Source organism: Chiloscyllium plagiosum, unplaced genomic scaffold (genome assembly GCF_037043375.1).
Source record: "Chiloscyllium plagiosum isolate Xiang-an unplaced genomic scaffold, Cpla_swu_hap1 HiC_scaffold_6, whole genome shotgun sequence".
In the NCBI taxonomy this organism is placed as follows: domain Eukaryota; kingdom Metazoa; phylum Chordata; class Chondrichthyes; order Orectolobiformes; family Hemiscylliidae; genus Chiloscyllium; species Chiloscyllium plagiosum.
In genome coordinates, this window is record NW_028270144.1 from 86069822 (window position 1) to 86090189 (window position 20368).

The 20368-nt window shown below is 38.3% G+C and overlaps 1 protein-coding gene across 3 annotated transcripts in view; it reads left to right on the forward strand.

Annotated features, from left to right (window-relative positions):
* The window catches only part of LOC122550744 (fibroblast growth factor 9), a 62404-nt gene extending 42413 nt beyond the window's left edge, over window positions 1-19991 (forward strand). For all 3 annotated transcript variants that reach the window (XM_087988170.1, XM_043691943.2, XM_043691944.2), the window contains exons 3-4: window positions 2526-2629; window positions 17939-19991. In XM_087988170.1, coding sequence (XP_087844296.1) covers window positions 2526-2629; window positions 17939-18184 — 350 coding nt within the window. In that variant the 3' untranslated portion in view covers window positions 18185-19991. The remainder of the gene's footprint in view (window positions 1-2525; window positions 2630-17938) is intronic.
* Window positions 19992-20368: the final 377 nt, after the last annotated feature.

The following is a 20368-nucleotide window of genomic DNA, read 5'->3' on the forward strand; positions in this document are numbered from 1 at the left end:
CCAGCCTTGGGTGACTATCTATCTGTGTGTGTGTGGAGTTTGCACATTCCCCTGCGTGTGTGTGGGTTTCTCTTGGGTACTCCAGCTTCCTCCCACAGTCCAAATATGTGCAGGTTAGGTGGATTGGGTTATGATAAATACCGAGGCAGAGGGAGGGGTGGATCTGGGTGGGATGTTCATTGGAGGGTTGGTGGGGACTCAGTGGACCGAATGGTCTCTTCCTGCCTGTAGGGGTGTTTGAAAAAAATAGAAAAACCGGAGAGGTAAAAGAAAATGAGATTTATCTGGAGAAGGCGTAACTGACAAGGCAGAATGAGCACCTACAGCTGGTGTCTAAGGAAAAGGACAGAGGTTATGATCTACAATTGTTGAACACAATATTGAGTCTGGAACGCTGTGAAATGTCTAATTGAGATATGTCGTGCTGTTTGCTAATCTTGCCTTGAGCATCATTAGCATAGTGTCTGAGGACGAGAACAGAAAGTTCAGTTTGGGGAAGTAGCAAATATTAAAATAACAGGTGATCAGAAGCTCAGGCTCATGCTCATGAGCTTAACTGAGATTTTCTACAGGGTGATCAACTGATTTATGGTTAGTGTGAGGTGAGCAGCAGTGTTGAGGTGGATGAATGACAAAATGAAAGGAAAATTTGATGATTGAACAGATACTGCACATAAATCGTCCTTGAGCGTTACCTGCCAAAACATCCAAAACGTCTTCCTTTTTCTTAGCCCATGCATTGAGCAATTCTTTATCTTCAATGCGTCCCAGCTAACTTGGAACCTTAGGTATAGTAAAACATCTCAAATGCTTCAAAGGAAAATGATTAGGCAACCTCCTACCTTCCGATTTTTTGAAACTCCTTACTCTTTGCAAATTTCAGACATATCCTTGAATGACAATGTCACTTATATTGAATCAAATGTATGGTTCTCTGAAAAAAAATCTTGACAATCACTCTTGTACTAGAGAAAATTACCACTACACACTGCTGTTTCTCCTGCATCAATTCAGTTATCAAATTTCATTTCCTTTGGTCATTCTCCCACCTCAGCACTGCTGTTGATCTCATCCTGCACAATAATTCATTTACCTCAGCTTTTGATGACTTGATCCTTAATACTGTATTTGTTTGCTGTGATCCATTTTCATCATTCACCCCATTATATTTTAGTTGACACCTTTGCATCCTTAAACCCATAAGTTGTTACCACTTAATATGCATAAGTAGAAATCATGAAGAATTTCAGATTTAGATTTCTAGGGCACATCATTGTCAAACTGAAGACAGCCTACTTATTCCTACTTTCTGACCTACAGACATCATTTTAAATCTATGTTTCCTTTCGAAGCACATTATGTTCTTCAGTCCTTGTAAAACTCCTCCTGCGAGACACCATATCAAATGACTTCTGAAAGTTCATATATGCAGAGTTCATCCTAGTCCTTTTATACATCATGCAATTACATCAAGCTTTCTCTTTATATAAGAAGCTATTAGCAAATCTCCTGTTAATGACCAACTTTGGCAGGTTACAGGGAAGCATTTCTTCCCATGCCTTCTTTTTAGAATATTTCCTCTGTCAGAACATTGTCCCTATTAAGTAGACAGAAATAATAAAGTAACTGATTCTTCAGTTTTTGGGATGTGCCATATTTTAGTGCACATTCTACCTATGATCTGAGACCATTAGATATAGGAGCAGAATTAGGCTATTCAGCCCATTAATTCTGCTTGTCCATTTGATAATGGCTGATACTCAACTCCAACTCCATTCTCTTGCTTCTACCTGTAACCTTTGATCCCCTTACTAATTAGGAACATACCTATCTCTATCTCACATTTACTTGATGACTTAGCCTCCACCTCCTTCTGTGGCAATGAGTTCCACAAATGCACCATCCTGTGGCTGAAGAATCTCCTCCTCATCTCAGTTCTAAAGGGTAGTCCTTCACTCCTACTAGTGGAAACATCTCCACATCCACTCTATCCAGGCCTCAGTATTCTAGATGTCTTTTTCCTGACAATCGGCAGTGGTTTCAATTAGGTTCTTAATTCCAGATGTTTGTTTGAAAGCAAATTCCACCATTTGCCTTGCCTGGAATTTGAACCTGATTCAGGAAGTTAGCTGAGTTTCTGGAACTATTGTCGAGCAATAATATCACTAGGCCATTACCTCCCGTCTTCTTTGCTTTCCTCTAGATACCTGCCCTTTGTAAAATATTTTGAAGCATCTATTTCTTTGCACGTGATGCCAGAATATTCTATGCAGAACGTATTAAAGAGCTGATGACTGTCTCAGGATTTCAAACAATATATTATTGATTCTCTAATTATTTTTGCCCTATATATTATCACAATTGATTAGGAAGAGTGTTACATGTTTTATTAAAAAAATGATTCTGAATAATCTGAGGAGTTCTTATATTCTACATTTTTACAAAGGAGTTTAATATTGCACATTTGTGTATATTGTGCAATAAACCAAAAACTTGTTTGTGATTATTATTGTCATTGTCACTAGGTATACTGGAATTCATTAGTATAGCAGTCGGCCTGGTCAGCATGCGTGGTGTAGACAGTGGACTCTACCTCGGAATGAATGAGAAGGGAGAGCTATATGGGTCGGTAAGTCCAAATTTGTGTTTTCGGTAGTTTTCAATGCATTTCACTATGGCAACAGGTAGTGAATTTTATTTAATTGTGTTTAATAACTTTGGTTACTTGTCCATTTCAAAGAAATTAATAAGTATTTAATTACAAACAACCAACATGGGAACATAATGTGAACATAAGTTAAAGTTCTTTTTTCCAAAACCACATGCAAAGCAAACAGTTTCAAGGCTACATTGTCACATTAAAGACACTGTATCCTTTTGTGAGCCTATCTAGGCTGTATTTCAAAATGATCCATGGTTTAGTTTATAATGTATGCCAACCTTTGTGGACCAACAAAAGCTTTAGTGTCTCATTTTATTGACCTACAGACTGCGACTTTAAATCAAAAGTACATTACTTTCTCATTGCTGTTCTTTGCTTTCTTTTGTTGCTAATGTGTAATTCTGCTACACTTTTTGTTGTTACATCGTGTTTCTACAACTTGCAAATAGCTCAGCATTTCTTACATTGTTAACAAAATTTCATTAAAGCGTGATCTGCTAGAATGGAATGCGGTAAGAAAATATCATTTGGCCGGTGAAATCTGTCCCTTCCCAATTAATAATTCGAGTTCTCATGGGAACTTCCTAATTTACTTAATCTACTGAGGGAACCAAAAGACCAACTACAGGTGAAGCCTTCATGATGATGAAAAATGAAATTACTGTGTGACCCCAAAGGCAATCATGCATTATTCAGTCTTCACTGATTGCATACAATGTTCAAAATTCCAGTTTGTCAAGAAATCAGACAGGTTTAAACAAACACAAGTGTACTACATTAAACAAAGTATATCCAAGTACTTGATAACAGTTTAGTTTCTTTTGGTGGCTATCAATAATCAGGTATTTCTCTTTCTTCCACTTTTGTTAATGGTTATTCATGAAGTTGTCATGTTTCTAATTTCACTCTATTTTTGTTAACTCTAATTATATCCTACCTTCGCCCATTTAACTTATTTACTCAAATCCTTTTTGAATCTTGTAAAATAATCTTTAACTCCAGTTACCACTGGTTGCCAAGTTGACCCAGGTTCATTTATCATTAGCTTTTGCTTTCTATCGCTAAGCTAATTTTCAAACCAGATAACTAATGTCCCATTAATTCCATGTCCCCTTTATTGTCTTTAAAAGTCTAAGAGACAGAACTTTATCTTTTGAAAATATAAGTAATTATGTCTTTGGAATAGCTTCTGTCCACTAATTTAGTTACCTCCCCAAAGAATTCCACTGAATTTGTGATGCATGACATATTGCTTCTAAAACCACAATGATTGCTCCTTATGGCTCCTCTGGTTTTAGAACTTAATGATAACTGCACCTGAATTACAAATCTCAGAAGAAAGGAGTGTCATGGTTGTAAAACATGTTTTATTGAACTGGAAGCTTTATCAATCAATAAATATAAAGGTTATGCAGACATAACTTCCATAATTAGTAGTTTTGCATCTCACGTGGATCTGAAGGGCATGAGGTACACTGAAAGAAAAACACAGTAGGGATAATTTTCTTCTTTGCCACTGGGATGGTAACCTGGCAGAATACCTTACTCACTAACTTCATGAGATGTTCAGTTTACATCCACATGAAGATGCAAAATTTACCTGATTTTTCAAAATAATTTTATGGTCTTTAAAATGAACAAAGCAAACCAAAGAAATCCCTCAAAATATTTTCCAAACTTCCAGTCAGCTGCCATAACACATTCCCTTTGCTTATTCTCAGTGCATTCTTGATAATTAGTTCTGTCACGTTTAACTGTAATCCTTGTCATACTTTTCTCCTCCTTTTCCTCCTTTCCAGTTGGTTGGTACTGGTTCTTTATGTATCATTAGAGACTGTCTTCTTGCTTAGGGATTTTAAACTCAGAAATCCTTGATTCTAGAGTTCCAGTGCTTTAACTTGAAATGTTTCAAGACATTCTTTGATTGAAAGCCCTTGATTTCCCCAATCTATTTGACTGTCGTTCTCAACTTATGAATCCTTAATTAATTACTTTGGTGAGGTTAATTGATTTGTAAAATATTCCCCATTTGGGTTTTTAAATTCTTCATTTATCCCATCCATTTTTTTGCCTCGTTTTGGTTTACTTAAGCATAATTTACAAACTTTTCTTTCCTCTTGATTTAAAAAAAACACTCAGCTATTTTAATAATTTTTTTTAGATTAGATTACTTACAATGTGGAAACAGGCCCTTCGGCCCAACAAATTTTATTTCTGTTTTGAGGTCCTTAACTTGACATGAGATGTAAACTGCTGATTTCTAGACTGTAGCACCAGATACTTCACTATCAATGGATATATAAAGTTAAAAATCACACAACACCAGGTTATAGTCCAACAGGTTTAATTGGAAGCACTAGCTTTCGGAGCGCCACTCCTGATGAAAGCTAGTGCTTCCAATTAAACCTGTTGGACTATAACCTGGTGTTGTGTGATTTTTAACTTTGTACACTCCAGTCCAATACTGGCATCTCCAAATTAATTAGATTGCTGTGTTTGTTTCCTGAGTCTTCCAAGACTCGATGCCAAATGTCAAGATCCCAGCCTTATTCTTCACCCCATAACCCCACTTTAACTAGCCTCTGTCCCATGTATCTTTCCCTTTTGAAATGCTCTTAGGGTCCAGTTCTCAAAAATCTTAGTTTCATGACCCTCAGACCACAAATAACCCCAGGGTCTAATTGTACCTGTTCCATTTCAGGCACCACCTATCAACTGATTCCTGCATGACAACCTAACAGTGCATCTCTTATTTTGTTTCTGGCTCCCACACTTATTCTCTTTTAGACTGAACGTCTACCACAGCTCAATTTCTTTCTCTTACCCATATGTTCTATTGTGGGTCCTAGACAGCCCTATCCTTGATTGTACTCAGACAAACACGGGAAAAGTGATGCGAACAAAGGCACTTTCATATCTCTCAAGAATGTATCTGACATTAAACAGACAGTGGTCTTTGGAAAATACTTAAATAATTTGGATCATGTACCTGGTCAGGATGTAGCATTTTATTGGAAACCAGAATGGACAAGTCAGGTAAACCAGTGACTTCTTAAGTGCCTTCTGAAATCTCCAATGATGTGAGCAGGGAAGTGTGTTGGCCCCAGCCTTATTCCTCTTCTTTAAAGAAGTGTTCAGGAACATGCTTCAGGAATAATGGAGGCCTCTTCAACCTCTGGCATCTTCAGGCTCACCTGAAAACGCAAGAAAAACTCATCCATGTGCCTCCTTTCACTGATGACTGTGCTCTCCTGGCCCACAGGCAGTCAGATCTGCAATATTTTCCCCAGGCAGCACAACTCTTTGTGCTAAAACTCGAAAGTTTAAAGAAAACTGAAGATCTGCATCAGGCTGCATCCAAAAAGAATATAGATAAGCATCCTCAAGGGAACTGTAATGAATTATCTAAAAACGTCATACATTTCTATTTGTGGAGCATTATCTTGTCTGATGCCATTATAGTTGAGGAAATCGACAATATGCTTTCTAAAGCAAGCAATACATTCATCTGACCCTACAATAAAGTATGGAGCAACTGCAGTCTTATAGCACAAACTAAGTCAAAGTTCAAAAAGCCTAGTCCTCATCACCCTTCTGTATGTCACTGAGCCATGGGTCCGCTACTGTGTGCCCACCTTTCAACGTGTTTCAATCAAGTACTACCTCACAGCATCCTCAAGATGGTAAGGCCACATTGCAACCTTTGAAGTCACGGAAACAGTCAACATCACCAGCATCAAGGCCACCCACCAACAAAGGCAGATCACATTTTTCCAGATGGCTGACAGCTGTCTGCCCAAGTCTGTGTTGTACAGAGAACTGTGTTGTAAACAGAATGAGGGGGTTTTATATATTCTCTGAAGGAGCCCCTCCCTGTGTACCATGGAGAAGTGCAGGGCATAGGTCAGAATGCTTGGAGATGACATATCAAGAGGGTGATAGACAACTTTGAGATCAAGCAAAGAATCAACACAGAAGAAACATTGGTGGAGAAGGGAAGACCCAGTTGTCCCAAGTAAGCCTACACCTTTACTTGTCTGGTGCAGCAGAATCTGCTGATCACTGATAGATTGGAGTAGCCAACAACCTTCCTCAAATCATCACCTGTGAAGAAATACCAAGAGAGATAAAAGAACCACACAGATACTTCAATCAGGGAGAAGGAGGAGATATTAGACATAATCTAATAAAACAGGAGGTATTAAAGAGTTGAATGTCTTTGAAAATTGATTAATACTCAGGACAGATTTTTAAGCTTTTTTTTGGGCTGTTAAGGGAAGTCAGAAATAATTCAAACTAGAGAAGGCTGCATTTGGGAAAGGCTAGCAAGGCAATGGGATGTACAATTTGGGTAGAGGATGGCGTAGTGGTGATGTCACTGGCTTATTAACCAAGCAAACTAAACTAATGCTCAGGGGTGAAGAATGCAAATCCCAATTTGACAGCTGATGGATTTTAAAATTCAAAGAAGAATTCTAGAATATAAAACTGGTCTTAGTAATAGTGACCTTTCATGATCAACTAGATGAAAGTGAGGACAGCAGATGCTGGAGATAAGAGTCAAGATTAGAGTGGTGCTGGAAATGCACAGCAGGTCAGGCAGCATCCGAGGAGCAGGAAAATCGGCGTTTCAGGTAGGAACCCTTCATCAGGAAAGAGGCCTCATTCCTGATGAAGGGTTCCTGCCTGAAACGCCGATTTTCCAGCTCCTCGGGTGCTGCCTGACCTGCTGTGCATTTCCAGCATCACTCTACTCTTGACCTTTCATGATCAGTCAATCATTGATCGTTAGAAAACTCATCTAGTTCCTCAGGGAAGAAAATCTACCATCCTTGCTTGGTCAGGATCATGGGACACTAGATCCACGGCAATGTAGTTGAACTTAACCATTGACCAGAAGCTCAAGCGGACTGACCACATAGATACAATGGCTACAACAGCAGGTCAGAAGCTCGGAGGACTGCAGCGAGTAACTTACCTCCTGTCCACGATCTACAAGGCACAAGTCAGGAGTGTGATGGAATGCTCCCCACTTGCCTTCCCATGAGTACAGTTCCAAGAACACTCAAGAAGCTTAACACCATCTAGCACAAAACAGCCTGCTTGATTGGCACCACATCCACTCCCTCCACCACCAACGCTCAATAGCAGAGTGTGTACTATTTCCAAGATCCACTGCAGAAGTTCAGCAAATATGTTTAGATTTCATCTTCCAAACCCACGATCACTTCCATCCTGAAGACGAATACAACAAATATACGAGAACATTACCACATGAAAGTTCTCCTCCAAACCACTACCATCCTGACTTGGAAATATATCACCATTCCTTCAGTGTCACTGGTGCGAAATCCAGGAACTTCCCTGTCTAATGGAATTATGGGTCTACCTACAGCAAATGGACTGAGGCAGTTCAAGAAGACAGCTCAATATCACCTTCTCAAGAGCAGCTTGAAAAGGAAAATGACTACTGGCCAGCCAGTGATTCCTATCAGTGAGTAAAAAAATGCATTTTGCAATGTACTAGATGTACAATCATTGACCAATAATACCCACATTTTAAAAAGGCATGAAGGTAAACTGGTCAAGTTGTCTTTATTTAGCTGAGACACTGAATGTAAGAGCTGACAGGTTATGGTGGAACTATATGAAAGCACTAACAGGAGTACTCTGGATAGCTCTGAACACTCCACTCTTGGAAAGATGTAAGAGGGCATGGGGGGGGGGGGGGATTTAGGAGGATTCTGGGAGAATGTCAATTACAAGAAAAGATTATTTTATTTCGTTTGAATAGAGGAGGTTGGGGGCACAACTAACTGATTTGCATAAAACTAAGGGTGGTCTAAGGCCCTTTGGCCGATTGAGTCTGTGTCTATCAAAAACAAGCATAACAAGCACTAACGATTCTAATTCCATTTTCTAGCTCTTGGCCCATAGCCTTGTCTACCCTGGCATTGCAAGTGCATTACTAAATATTTTTTAAATGTTATGAGGGGTCCTGCTTCCATTACCCCACAGGCAGTGGTGAGTTCCAGATGCCATCACTCTTTGGATGAAAAGTCTTTCCCTCCTATCCTCTCTAAACCTTATGTTTCTTGTCTTAAATCTGTGCTCCTGATTATTGATCCATCCACCAAGGCAAAAAGATTCCTTCTTTTATCCAACCCTGTAATTTTTGCATCTTAATCTTGTCTCTCGTCATTCTCCTCTGATCTATGAAAACCGAACCACAGTCTGAGCAATTTTTCTTCCTAAATGAAATTCTTCAGCTCAGGCCACATCCTAGTAAATCTCCTTTGCATTATTTCCTGTGCTATCACATCTCTCCTTTAATGTGGATTCCAGAACTGTGCATAATACTCTAGCTGTGGTGTAACCAACTATTTTCTATACAGTTCCAGCATGACCTCCTTTTCTGTTAAGCTCCAAGGATACCATAGGACTTCTTAATCATTTTGCCTACCTGACATGCCCACCAAAGTCCTCTTTGATCCTCAGTGCTTCCCAGGATCCTGCTGTTCTGCACATATTTCCTTACCTTATTTGCCCTGCCCGAGTGCATCACCTCACACTTATCTGGATTAAATTCCATTTGTCACTGATTAACCCATCTAATACATCATCCTGCATCCAGCTTATTTACCATCCCACCATCTTTCATATCATCTGGGCATTCCTCCCGATTGTTGCTCTAACCTGAGCTGGCAACCTCGGACCAGGCTGGCATGGTCTGATGTTGTGGCTTCCACTGCCAGGCCGGTGGAGGAGAAAGTCTTGCCTCCACACTACACCATCCAGCAGGGCCTCAAGAACCCTGCCCGCAAGCCGGGTGTCTGTCATGTTCAGGGTCAATGTCAGTAACTGTGGGGCAACAATGGATTGACCACGTTTATTTGGGTGCACAACGACCTTTTAAAAATGCTGCCAGTCAAAGCAGAGATCTCCGGTGAGTGGTGAGTTGCTCCTGTAGCAAGATGGGGCAGAAGTCGGATGTGATACTCACCATAAGGGCTGAACTGTCAATTAACATGGTGAGTTTGCTAAGATATGGCCCCATGGTGAAAATCACTGCGGTAAGATCAAAGTGACTTGCACTTTGCAAAAACAACCATAGAATTCTGCCTTTTGTGGGTGATCAGCATTGTTGGAACAATTTATTTAAAGTGGATAGTCAGATGCCTGAAAATATTTCTGAAGAGTTTAGACTGGATTATCATCTTTGTGGTTCTACCAGGAGTTTGGAGAATTCCCAGTTCAATACACCCATCTTGGGACAATGTGCAAGTAAAGGCAGGGTGTGGGGTGATAATGGGAGCTGCCTTACCAGAAATGGGGACCATGAACAGTGAGTCCATTAAATGCTGGCCCATCTCCATAGAAACTGTGGAGGCCATGACATGACTGTCGATCCCTGCAGTAGAGCTAACCACCAGAAGCCCATACCTGTATCCTGTAATGGAGAAACTGAGGTTGCTAGGAATAGTGTAAGAAATCTAGGAATCAGGTTCTGGCCCCCATTTTTATCCTTCCATAGACACTCTTCAATTCCATGAAAATCCAGCACATTTTAACTTATTTCATTTTAAGCATTGATTTCCCAATTCCTGAGCGAAAGCATAATTCCTTGATGAGGTACAAATGCTTTCAAATTTAACCTGTCCATTTGAATTGAGCAGAGTAATAATAACTACAGGGGAGTAAAGTATACGGAAAGTTGTTGCAAATACAGAGTCATAGAGTCACAGAGCTGTACAGCACAGAAACAGACCCCTTCAGTCCAACTCATCCATGCTGACCAGATATCCGAAATTAATCTAGTCCCATTTGCCAACATGTGGCCCGGAACCCTCTCCAACCTTCCTATTCATGAACCCATCCAGATATCTTTTACATGTTGTCATTGTACCAGTCTCCACCACCTCCTCTGGCAATTCATTTCATACATGCACCACCCTCTTCATGAAAACTCTTTCTCCTCTCGCCTTAAACCTATACTGTTTAGTTTTGGATTCTGCTCCCCGGGGGAAAAGACCTTGGCTATTCACCCTATCTATGCCCATCTTAATTTTAAAAACATTGAAAGAGGTTTGTAATATCTGCAGATGTAGATGGGTCCCAGACTGTTGAATACGTCTTTGAATTACAATTGTTTCTCACTTGTATCATGTATTTATTTATCTGCAGAGATTGGAATTACCTAATTTCTTCACTTGGCAAATTTTCATTTATAGTGTAGTTTATATCTAGTTATGGAGAGTTAGCTTATGCTTTTATTTGCAGTGACTCTGTGCATTGCAAGAGAATAAATTATGTTAAACCCCAGCAGCAGCTTTGAACATGGAGTATTAAAAAGGGAGACATACAAGTGATACAAAGTGTGATTGGGATGATGAATGGCAGTCGACAAATGAAACAGCAGATTGAGAAGAAAAGTCAATCTTTTCTATTGAGTGGGTAATCTAAGTCTTCTTTAAACCTGCAAACGCTCCATGACTTATGTGAGGATGTGCTATTGTTGAGTCTTTTCTTTGCGAAATATGCATCTAGTTTTAGATTTAGCTACAGAAGCAACATTTATCATGAAAACTTAGGATTCCTTTCATTAGCAGACAAAATACAATCAATTTTACCCAATGTATTGACTGTTATCACAGTTATCCCAATGGGTGATGGGGTCTGGGAAACATGGGTCTGTGCATTAGCACACAATCTCCTAAAATAACTTTTGTTGTTGAAATTGGGTTATGACTTTTGTTCATGTGCACTTTTACAATATAAGTTATGTTCTCTCTGGATGAGTTCACATGCTTTTAAATGGGGTTTACATTATGGGAATAATTGATTGAAGACAGTGGTTTGTTTGCCTCAGGGGTGTTGCTACTTAGAGCCTTCTGCTGTGTAATACTGCATCTAATCTGTGTATATTACTATAATACATGATGATCAAATGAAGCAGATCACATCCTGAAACCCCACTAAATAAATGCCACCTTCTGGAATCTTAAGCACATTACATCAAAAGCATGAATTACAAATAGGATAAAATAGGTTCCTGCTGCTGCTTGCAATCTGGATTTTTAATTAATAGAACAGCATTAACAATAACAAAAAGCCAAATAGATTAGTGCTCTTTGTACAGAGTGACATTTTACTGATTGAATGCACACCAGTACTTTTTATGGTAATACATTTGCCGTAGCACATAAACACAGACATTACAATTTCAATGAATTACAATTTCAAATGTTTGTTTTTAATATAATGACATTCAAAACATAACATTGCCGTAAATTGCACTTTGGAAGTAACACACATTAGCATTAATACACAAACATACAAAGAAAGAGACACCAAGTCATTTTTAAACAATGGACTTTTTTGAAACAAAGAAAACCTTTAATAGATAAATATTGAATAAAAAATACATAAATAAACTTTATACTGAACAATATTATAGTAAGTACATACACTATATGGCTTGGTTTGAGGACTACAATGAACCCACATTTGTACACACATTTCTATTGATCTCAACTGTGATCGCATTTTGGTGCTGAAGTTATCATTGGGATTCAAAATAAAGTCAGCTAGAATTCCTGATTGCTGTTTACTCAACTCCCACCAGAATATATATATATATTATATATATTTATATATATATATATGTGTGAGTGAATGTTCGGGGGGATTATACTTGGATTTGACTATCATAATTCGAGTTGACTAACCCATTGAGACACACTTTTGAGATTGAGTTCACTCATGAAAGTAGACATTTGTGTGAGATGCTGTGCAATGACTAACAACCTTAAAGTATGAAATAGAATAGGCTGAACCTATACTTTATCATTAAAACAAAGAATATTGTGAATGTATTGATACAGTTGATGGTATGAAGTGTTAAAATATTAAAATTAATCTCACTACTTTTTCCAGGTATTAGGTTGTGAATTAACTTCTCTGCAGGAAAACACCACAGAAACTAATTAGGTGACCTTTTGCTGTCTGATATCCTGTAGTTTCTCACTTTTTTCAGATATAATAAGCCAATTAAAACATGCATTTTCTGTTTCCATTTCGGTGTGTTTTGTTTCCAATAACAAGCATGCAAGTATATATTACAAGAATAAATTAGTTCATATTTGCTTGAAATGTTTTTTTCCAATACAGAAATCCAGCAGATTGTAATTCCATTAAAACTGAGATGGATATTTCCAGTGAGAATTTCTTCCATGCCACTTGTCATGTGATTCAGTTCCCTGCAGAGAGTACAAAAACTGGATTTAAATTAGTCTCATGTTTCCTGTAGAGCTACAAGCAAGTACACAGCACTTGACCTCTGTTTTACAATGAAGCAAAAAAACAAATCAGTTAATCAAGAACAATCCTCTCCAGGGATATGCTGAGATGGCAAAGAATGAATGAATAAGCTGAGCAAAAGCTACACATTACACAATGTAACTGATCTAATAAGAAATTTTTCTTCAGAACAAGTAGGGTATAGTTATGAACATTGATTTGGATTCATGCAGTTGAAGGAATATACTATAGCATTAGTTGGAAGAATTTCAGATGCTATTTCTGGAATGTCTTACTCAGTTACATATATGGAGAGATACAGAGCTTATTTGGTTCTTCTTATCTTGCCCATCCATAAAATTCTTGCACTGAACCAATAAATGAAGATCCGGATGGTGTATGGAACCTGCCAACCTGCACATCTAGACTGAGTCATTGTTGAATTCCATGATTTCCTCAATGCTTGTAAAGTGTTCATCTTCATTATTCAATGTGGATGTTCATTCCATCTATGAGTCACTCTTTGTGCTAAAGAACTACTTGGCATCAATTTGCCTTATTCTAATGTGACCCTATATAGTCTTTGCCTTACACTCATTATTTAATGCAGTATTCCAGATGTATCGTTTTTGTATTTCTATACCTCTGTAAGATATTTCATTTAAAATTTGAAAATCCATTCTTTTTTTGGGCTGTGCCCTTCCTCAGTAGTTCAATTTTGAGGTTTTCAAGTATTCTTTGTAATTGAGGCTCTACAAAGTTTGGGCTGTTCTATTTAATTTTGCAGGATTACATGTATAATAGTTGTCAAACCTGTAAAAGTTTGATTTATAAGCAAATACACAGACCTATCATGAACATTTTATTGTGAAATACATGGTATAATTTTTTTTGGCTCAACTTTTCTCCCTTTCCTTAAAACAATGTTTCTTTCTAGGGGTGAGGTTCCACAGACACCAGGCCCCATCTAGACCTTCATGCCTAGGTGCAGCCAGCTAAAATGTCTGTCTAAATGTGTGAAACTGAACCTGGGGAGGCTGAATATCAAGAACGAATTCTCATAAATATCCAGTTTAACTTCAGAAGAGCCAGCAATACTCAGAAAACTGGCCAAAATGTGATTTACACTGTTTGGCTTGATTTCACTGAAAGATGAGTGGAAAATTCTCACATCCCCTGGTACTAAGGACTGTAGAACTATTGAGAAAACTCTGCAGCAATGCACCATCCTGTCTCTATTCCAAATTCGCATGTATGTAATTTGCATGAGTGTGTATCTTATCAGATTTGTCCTCTTCCAAGCATTGGACTGTTGTGATCAATTAAGGCACTCTACAGTTGACTTGGCCGACACCAAACAACTCAGCATAGGTTATTGAGTCAGGACATAGTTTCAATTTATATGAGGTACAGAATTTATCTGTGGATCTTCAGGCTGCTGTATTTTGAGTTATTTTTATTACTTACTAGTACTGCTATAATACATGTTTCTTCAATTGGTGTGAATTGGCTTTAATACAAAAAGAATTTAGACCATTATTTGCAGAATGCAAACTTTCCTTATTGGTTATAACATGATTCCAGCCTCATTAGTTTAAGTGGCGTGGCTATTGTGCGATTTTCTTTTAATGCGAGATTGCACGAGAATGGAACTATATTGTGATATCAAAGCTGACTAATGAAAATTTTCACTATTTGTGGCTTGAAACATGTCATTATAACACAGAGCCTTTCGCTCCCATCACCCCTGCTATTGATTGCTTTTAAGAAATGAGATTCGGCAAGGCCTGTCAGAATTGCACAAAGGTGGCGAAGAGTCCCAAACAAGAAGTTATGTGTGATGTAATTGGCTGCAAAAAACATTTACTGCTTATAAATCTAGTTGAACAAAGCACATCAGGAATATATTTTGATCAAAACAATACATACCAGCAAATATGTTCTGACACACATTCATTTCTTTACAGCAAATAAAAAAACATATATTTAGAATTACAGCATCTTTCTAACAAGTTGAATTGTGCCATACCATTTTGATGTTTTCCGATACCTCCTTAGTTGTTTGGGGATTTCCTGCTGTCAACCCCCAGTTTAGACCTCCTCTATAATCAAATTCTAATTGTAACTCATCTCTAAGAATTCCTTGTCATCAATAATGCAATTAATGAACCCACTTTTGTTTAACAAAAGCTCTCAAGTAGCAGTTGTGAAATTAACACCATTTGGCTCCATACATCAGTATTCCTCTCCCTTCTTGTCAGATCCTAAATTAAAAAGCTGATGAATCATGATTTAATTGCCAAAAGTTAGGAAGTGGGGTTCCAACTGTGACACCTATAATACAGATATGAGTGTGAGGAGCTGACAGGTCTGAGAGGTGAGGTTTTGAACATTTCATTGTGCTATTCACTGTGGAGTACTAGTTAATAACAGCAGCCTTCAGTACCTTTTTAATTCATAATGTGCAAGATTTTCTAGGCCCACAAATACCAGCAAAGCCAAATATCCTATTTCTGGTGCCAGCTATTTTAAGGGGATTGTTGTCCAACAGCGCTGCCTTCATCACAATGTGACCAGCCCATTAGGCTCACTAACAGTCTTGTTAAATGCATTGGCAGGAAACCAACAGAAACTTTTCCAGGCCGCCTCCAGTTTCCTGTCTCAACAGGGGCAATTTGGTTTCCTGGAGGCAGGCAGGAGAGAAACATAGATCTACCTTAGCAACAGAATAGTTATTCTGAAGTAACATGATTAATCTCCCTTCAGTATTCGCTTGGGATCAAGGATGACTTGCTTCTGCTCAAATTGATGCGCTTTGGGATGGCTGGTAAATTCACCATGCGATCTGCAGACTCTACCATATTACATTATATAATGCACCTTCTAAAAATGACTATCTCACCTTGTGCCAGCAAGTGTTAACCCAGGTGATGGGATCTCCCCTGTCAGGTGAAGAACCAGTAAAAGGCCACATTGCCTCCACAAGGCCCTCAGTATTAGAGTAGCCAGCGATCTTTCCTGAAATCCCAGCTTCTGTGACCTGCTGGCCAATCAGAAGCCAACAGTTTTGCATGTGAGGCAGCACAATGGAGAAAGCAGTGGTAACTGCCAGCAATGTACCCACTAGATTCCCAAAATCGGACGGTGACCCAGGCAACAGATGACTGAATGTGTGATGGGATGGGGTTATGGGGAAGGACTGACTGGCTGGTTAGCCAGTGGTATAATAAGAAAAGGTTGTAGGTGGCTGTAGTGCCACCCCCACCCTCTGAGGGGCATCTCCCAATTGAGTACTTAACAACCCAACAATGCAAAAGCTTGTTCTCCCAATTCCATAAGCAAACACAACCAAGGTTTTTGGGCTTTTGTTGCTCTCCATGTGATGCCTGTCCCAATTGTAACTGTTGAATAAGTGGCTACAGAATGAACTCCTTAAGTGGGCATTAATCACAGAAGGACAACTATGAGTCTGGTCACCCCAGACTCAATTGGTGAAGAGACAGGAAGGTGGTGGGATTTCTATCCAGCACTTTCTAGTCCAATCAAATGGTTTCCACCTCTAAATGTACCTCAGGGAGTGTATTAAATTCCAAGCCCTGTAATACTTTTTGACTTGTCAATTCCTCTATGTTGTAAGAAAAGGCCCATGTATGTAATCTTTTATAATACACGTAATTCATTACAATTCAGATGCTACATTTCAAAGTGTCAAAAGTATTAAAAAATAAAGACTGCTCCACCCTTTTGTGAACTTGCTAATTTCTTTTTTATTTACTTTTCAGTACTGCTTATTAAACCTCATCCATATGAAAATAAATATGATTGATGCTAAGTTATAGGAGCCCAATTTCCCTGAGGAATACTAACACAGTCACTGACACTTATTAACATAAGCATGGGGCCTAATACTTGATTTAGAACATTATCTGAGTCCAGTACGGAACTGGACATTTTTGAGATGTCCTTGGAGAGCAGGGCTGTGACGGCAATCGTTTTTCTGCTCTGTAGAATGTGATGATAGTTAATATTACAGTAGAGATTCTGACTTTGTGTGTGCTTGAGTTACAATTTCCACCTTAGATCTGCGAAAGACAGTTCAATGAATACAACAGATGAATAAAGTGGTGGACACTGTTGATGGATATATTCCTTTCACAATAATTGACCTTCAAGTGCAAGTTATTTTGTTAAGGTGTCCATTTTCCCTCGAGATAAAATGCTTCTATTTACTTAATTAGCATTATAGGAAGTAAAAATTTATTAATATAATGATTCCACTGCTAGTAATTTAAATACTACATTGCCTTGTCTTCTATTTTCATTGTGACTAGGCTAGACAATTTAACATTTGCAGTATCATGTTCTCATTCAGCTTCAGCATAATGTTATAACATACGCTGCCCAGAGAGAAAGAGAGAGAGAGACAGAGAAAGAAAGAAAGAGAGAAAGCGTGAGAGAAGCATGCTTATGATGTTATCCATCACTTCACTCTCTATGGAAAGAGGCAAGAGCAGCTGGACTATACAATCTGTAAATAAATCAAAGTAAACTGAAGCATAGTGCTTCTTTAGCTTGTTTCTGTTGTCTGAAATAGTTTGAAGGTGCCATTTTGAAGAATATATTTGAATGTAAAATGTTATTTGTTTTTGGCACAACAGTACGAGCTGAATCTTTTTTTACTTATAGATTAAGGCATTTAGTTTGCCTTTGTCATTTGTGCGATAGCCTGACAGAATGAATTCCCCACACACCGTAGGACCCATCAAATTTGTTCAACTTTATTTCAATAAGGTGAAAATCTGGAGGGTTCTATAATGAGTGAGCAATCCATGTCCCCAAGTCACCATCCTGGGAATGTACTTGAATAATCTACATTAATCCATCTAGTTAATAGTACTAATTGTAAACAATGTTTGATTCAATTATTTTTAAACTTAACAGTTTCAGAAATAATATTTTGATTCCAATTTCTTGCAGGAGAAGTTGACTGCAGAGTGTGTCTTCCGGGAACAGTTTGAGGAAAACTGGTACAATACCTATTCATCAAATGTATATAAGCATGCGGACACTGGAAGACGGTACTTTGTCGCATTAAACAAAGATGGAACCCCAAGGGAAGGGACTAGGACTAAAAGGCACCAAAAATTCACACATTTTTTACCGAGACCAGTGGACCCTGACAAAGTACCTGAATTATACAAGGATGTGTTAAGCCAAAGTTGATGAAGACAATCCTTAAGTTTGGACCACTGAAAAGCAACCACTATATTGGTTCATGTGGTGGGTTCTAAATGATTAGCTGTGCCATCACATCAGCTCTACTGTTGCCAAACTTTGTCGCATGCATTGTGTATGGAGGCTTGGATGGGACACGCTGATTTTGTTCTGCACTTACAGTTTGCCCTCCCAGAGGTGAGCCTGTGCCCACTTGCTTGGTTGAAAAAAAATAAATGTGTAAGAGGGAGGAATGTAATGAAATGCCGAGGAGAAAGCTGGCCTGATGCATGCTCCAAGATGGGACACGCTTTAAATTTTTTTGATCAGTTCTATTTCGTTATGTATCAGCATAGCTGCCATACTTTGATTCATCAGGATACTGGCTGGTGACATGCTCAAGCCCACGCTGCATTTATAATGGCATGGAGGACGCAATCGTACTTTAAAAATGATTTAAAAAAAGACAATTCATCTACCAGATCAATGGTACTACCCCATAGGGCTTTAAGCAAAGACCTCTTAGTAAAAAAAAACAGAAAAGTTAAATTTATTTATAGAAATTCCAAAGGCAACATTATATTTATTTTATATATTTATTTATTATATAGAGTTTATTTTTAATGAAATATGTACAGGCCAGATAGGCATTTCGGAAGCTTTAGGCTTTGTAAGTGTAAAAATGCCAGTGGCCACTATGAACCTGTGGTAAGTTCATGTGAGTTAATGTAAAGGTGCATGGATATAAAAGGATTCCAGTAACCCCTCTGTTCTGAAAGTGACAATCTCTTTTGTGCCCAAATTATTGTAACACTATGAACACCACTCATTATATTGAGTATCACTCTTCTGACTGCTTGTTTTATGGCTTTCTTCCTCTTCTCCACCCTTCACCCTCGTGGATTAAAGATAAAGTTGGGTCTTCGGAAATGACCTTGTCTCTTTCATATCGAGTTCTATCAAATGCAGTTTTACAGTTCTATGTTAATAATGGGTATCTGGCTTATTCTGCATCTCAAAAGTAAGACATCCTTAACTGTTGCTGTTGTATAATTTATTACTAAAAGACTGCAATTTTACAATGGATTTTGGTAGTAAAATATCTGGACCTGTATTCATGGTAAAGTGTTATCAGGATCAGCGTACCTTTTAGGTATTACAGTTGCTAGGAAATTGGGAACCTCTGAAAAATGTTGAGTAATGGACATGAAATTTTTAAAAATCCTATTACATAATAATTATTACAATATAATTCTTAACATAGTTATATTGAAAAATGTTTTCTTTTGGACTGAGAAGTGTGTGAATTTTCCATAGCCTTAGAGGGAATGCTGAAGATTCTTGTGGTATTTTAGGTCTCTGTATTTAACAGCCTTTCTGAATATTGGCTCTGAACAACTGCAACTCTATGGTGCATTAGTTTGAATTCTTCAAGCAACCATTTCTACTGTAGTCACTGGGTAAAAGTAACATTAAGGCAGTCACGTTTTCAGTGACATCTGAAAGGACTTGTGAGATTCATGGTGCCCTTGTCCATTTGCCTGTGTTCAAACTAAGGTTGATAATGCCCTTTACCTGCAGGGATGAAAGTTGATAGAAAGCTAACATGTCATCCATAATAACTTGGCATTCAATCATACGTTCAAGTGGCAGGAATTTACAATGAAAACTGTACCAAAACCTGAGCAGAGCATAGGTACACAAACTGCAGTCCTGATTTTATTTTAAATCAATATTGTCAACCAAACTTACAATCCAGGCAATGAAAAGTTTAAAGAGCTTTGGAAATTTGTCTAGAAAAAGCAGCTAGGTTCCTGTTGTATAGCACAGATAGGAAAGATAATAGTGAGCATTGTAGACAGTTCATGAACTTAACTGTTCCAGATGAAACCTATGACTCAAATGTTGATCTGCCAAATGTCTTGTTTTGGGTCACAGTCACTATCTCATTGATATTCCACTGGAACAATAGTTTGCATTTATATAGTGCCTTTAACATAGTAAGATATCCCCAGGTACGGAGCAGGATCATTATCAAACCAAATTGGTGCTGATGACAGAGGAAGGTGTTTGGGCAGGTGACCAGTAACTAAGGTAAAGCATCCATTTTAAGGAGCATCTTCAAGAAAGAAGTGAGTGGGAGAGGTGAAGAAGATTAGGGAGGGAGTTCCAGAATTTGAGTTTTTGGCAGAG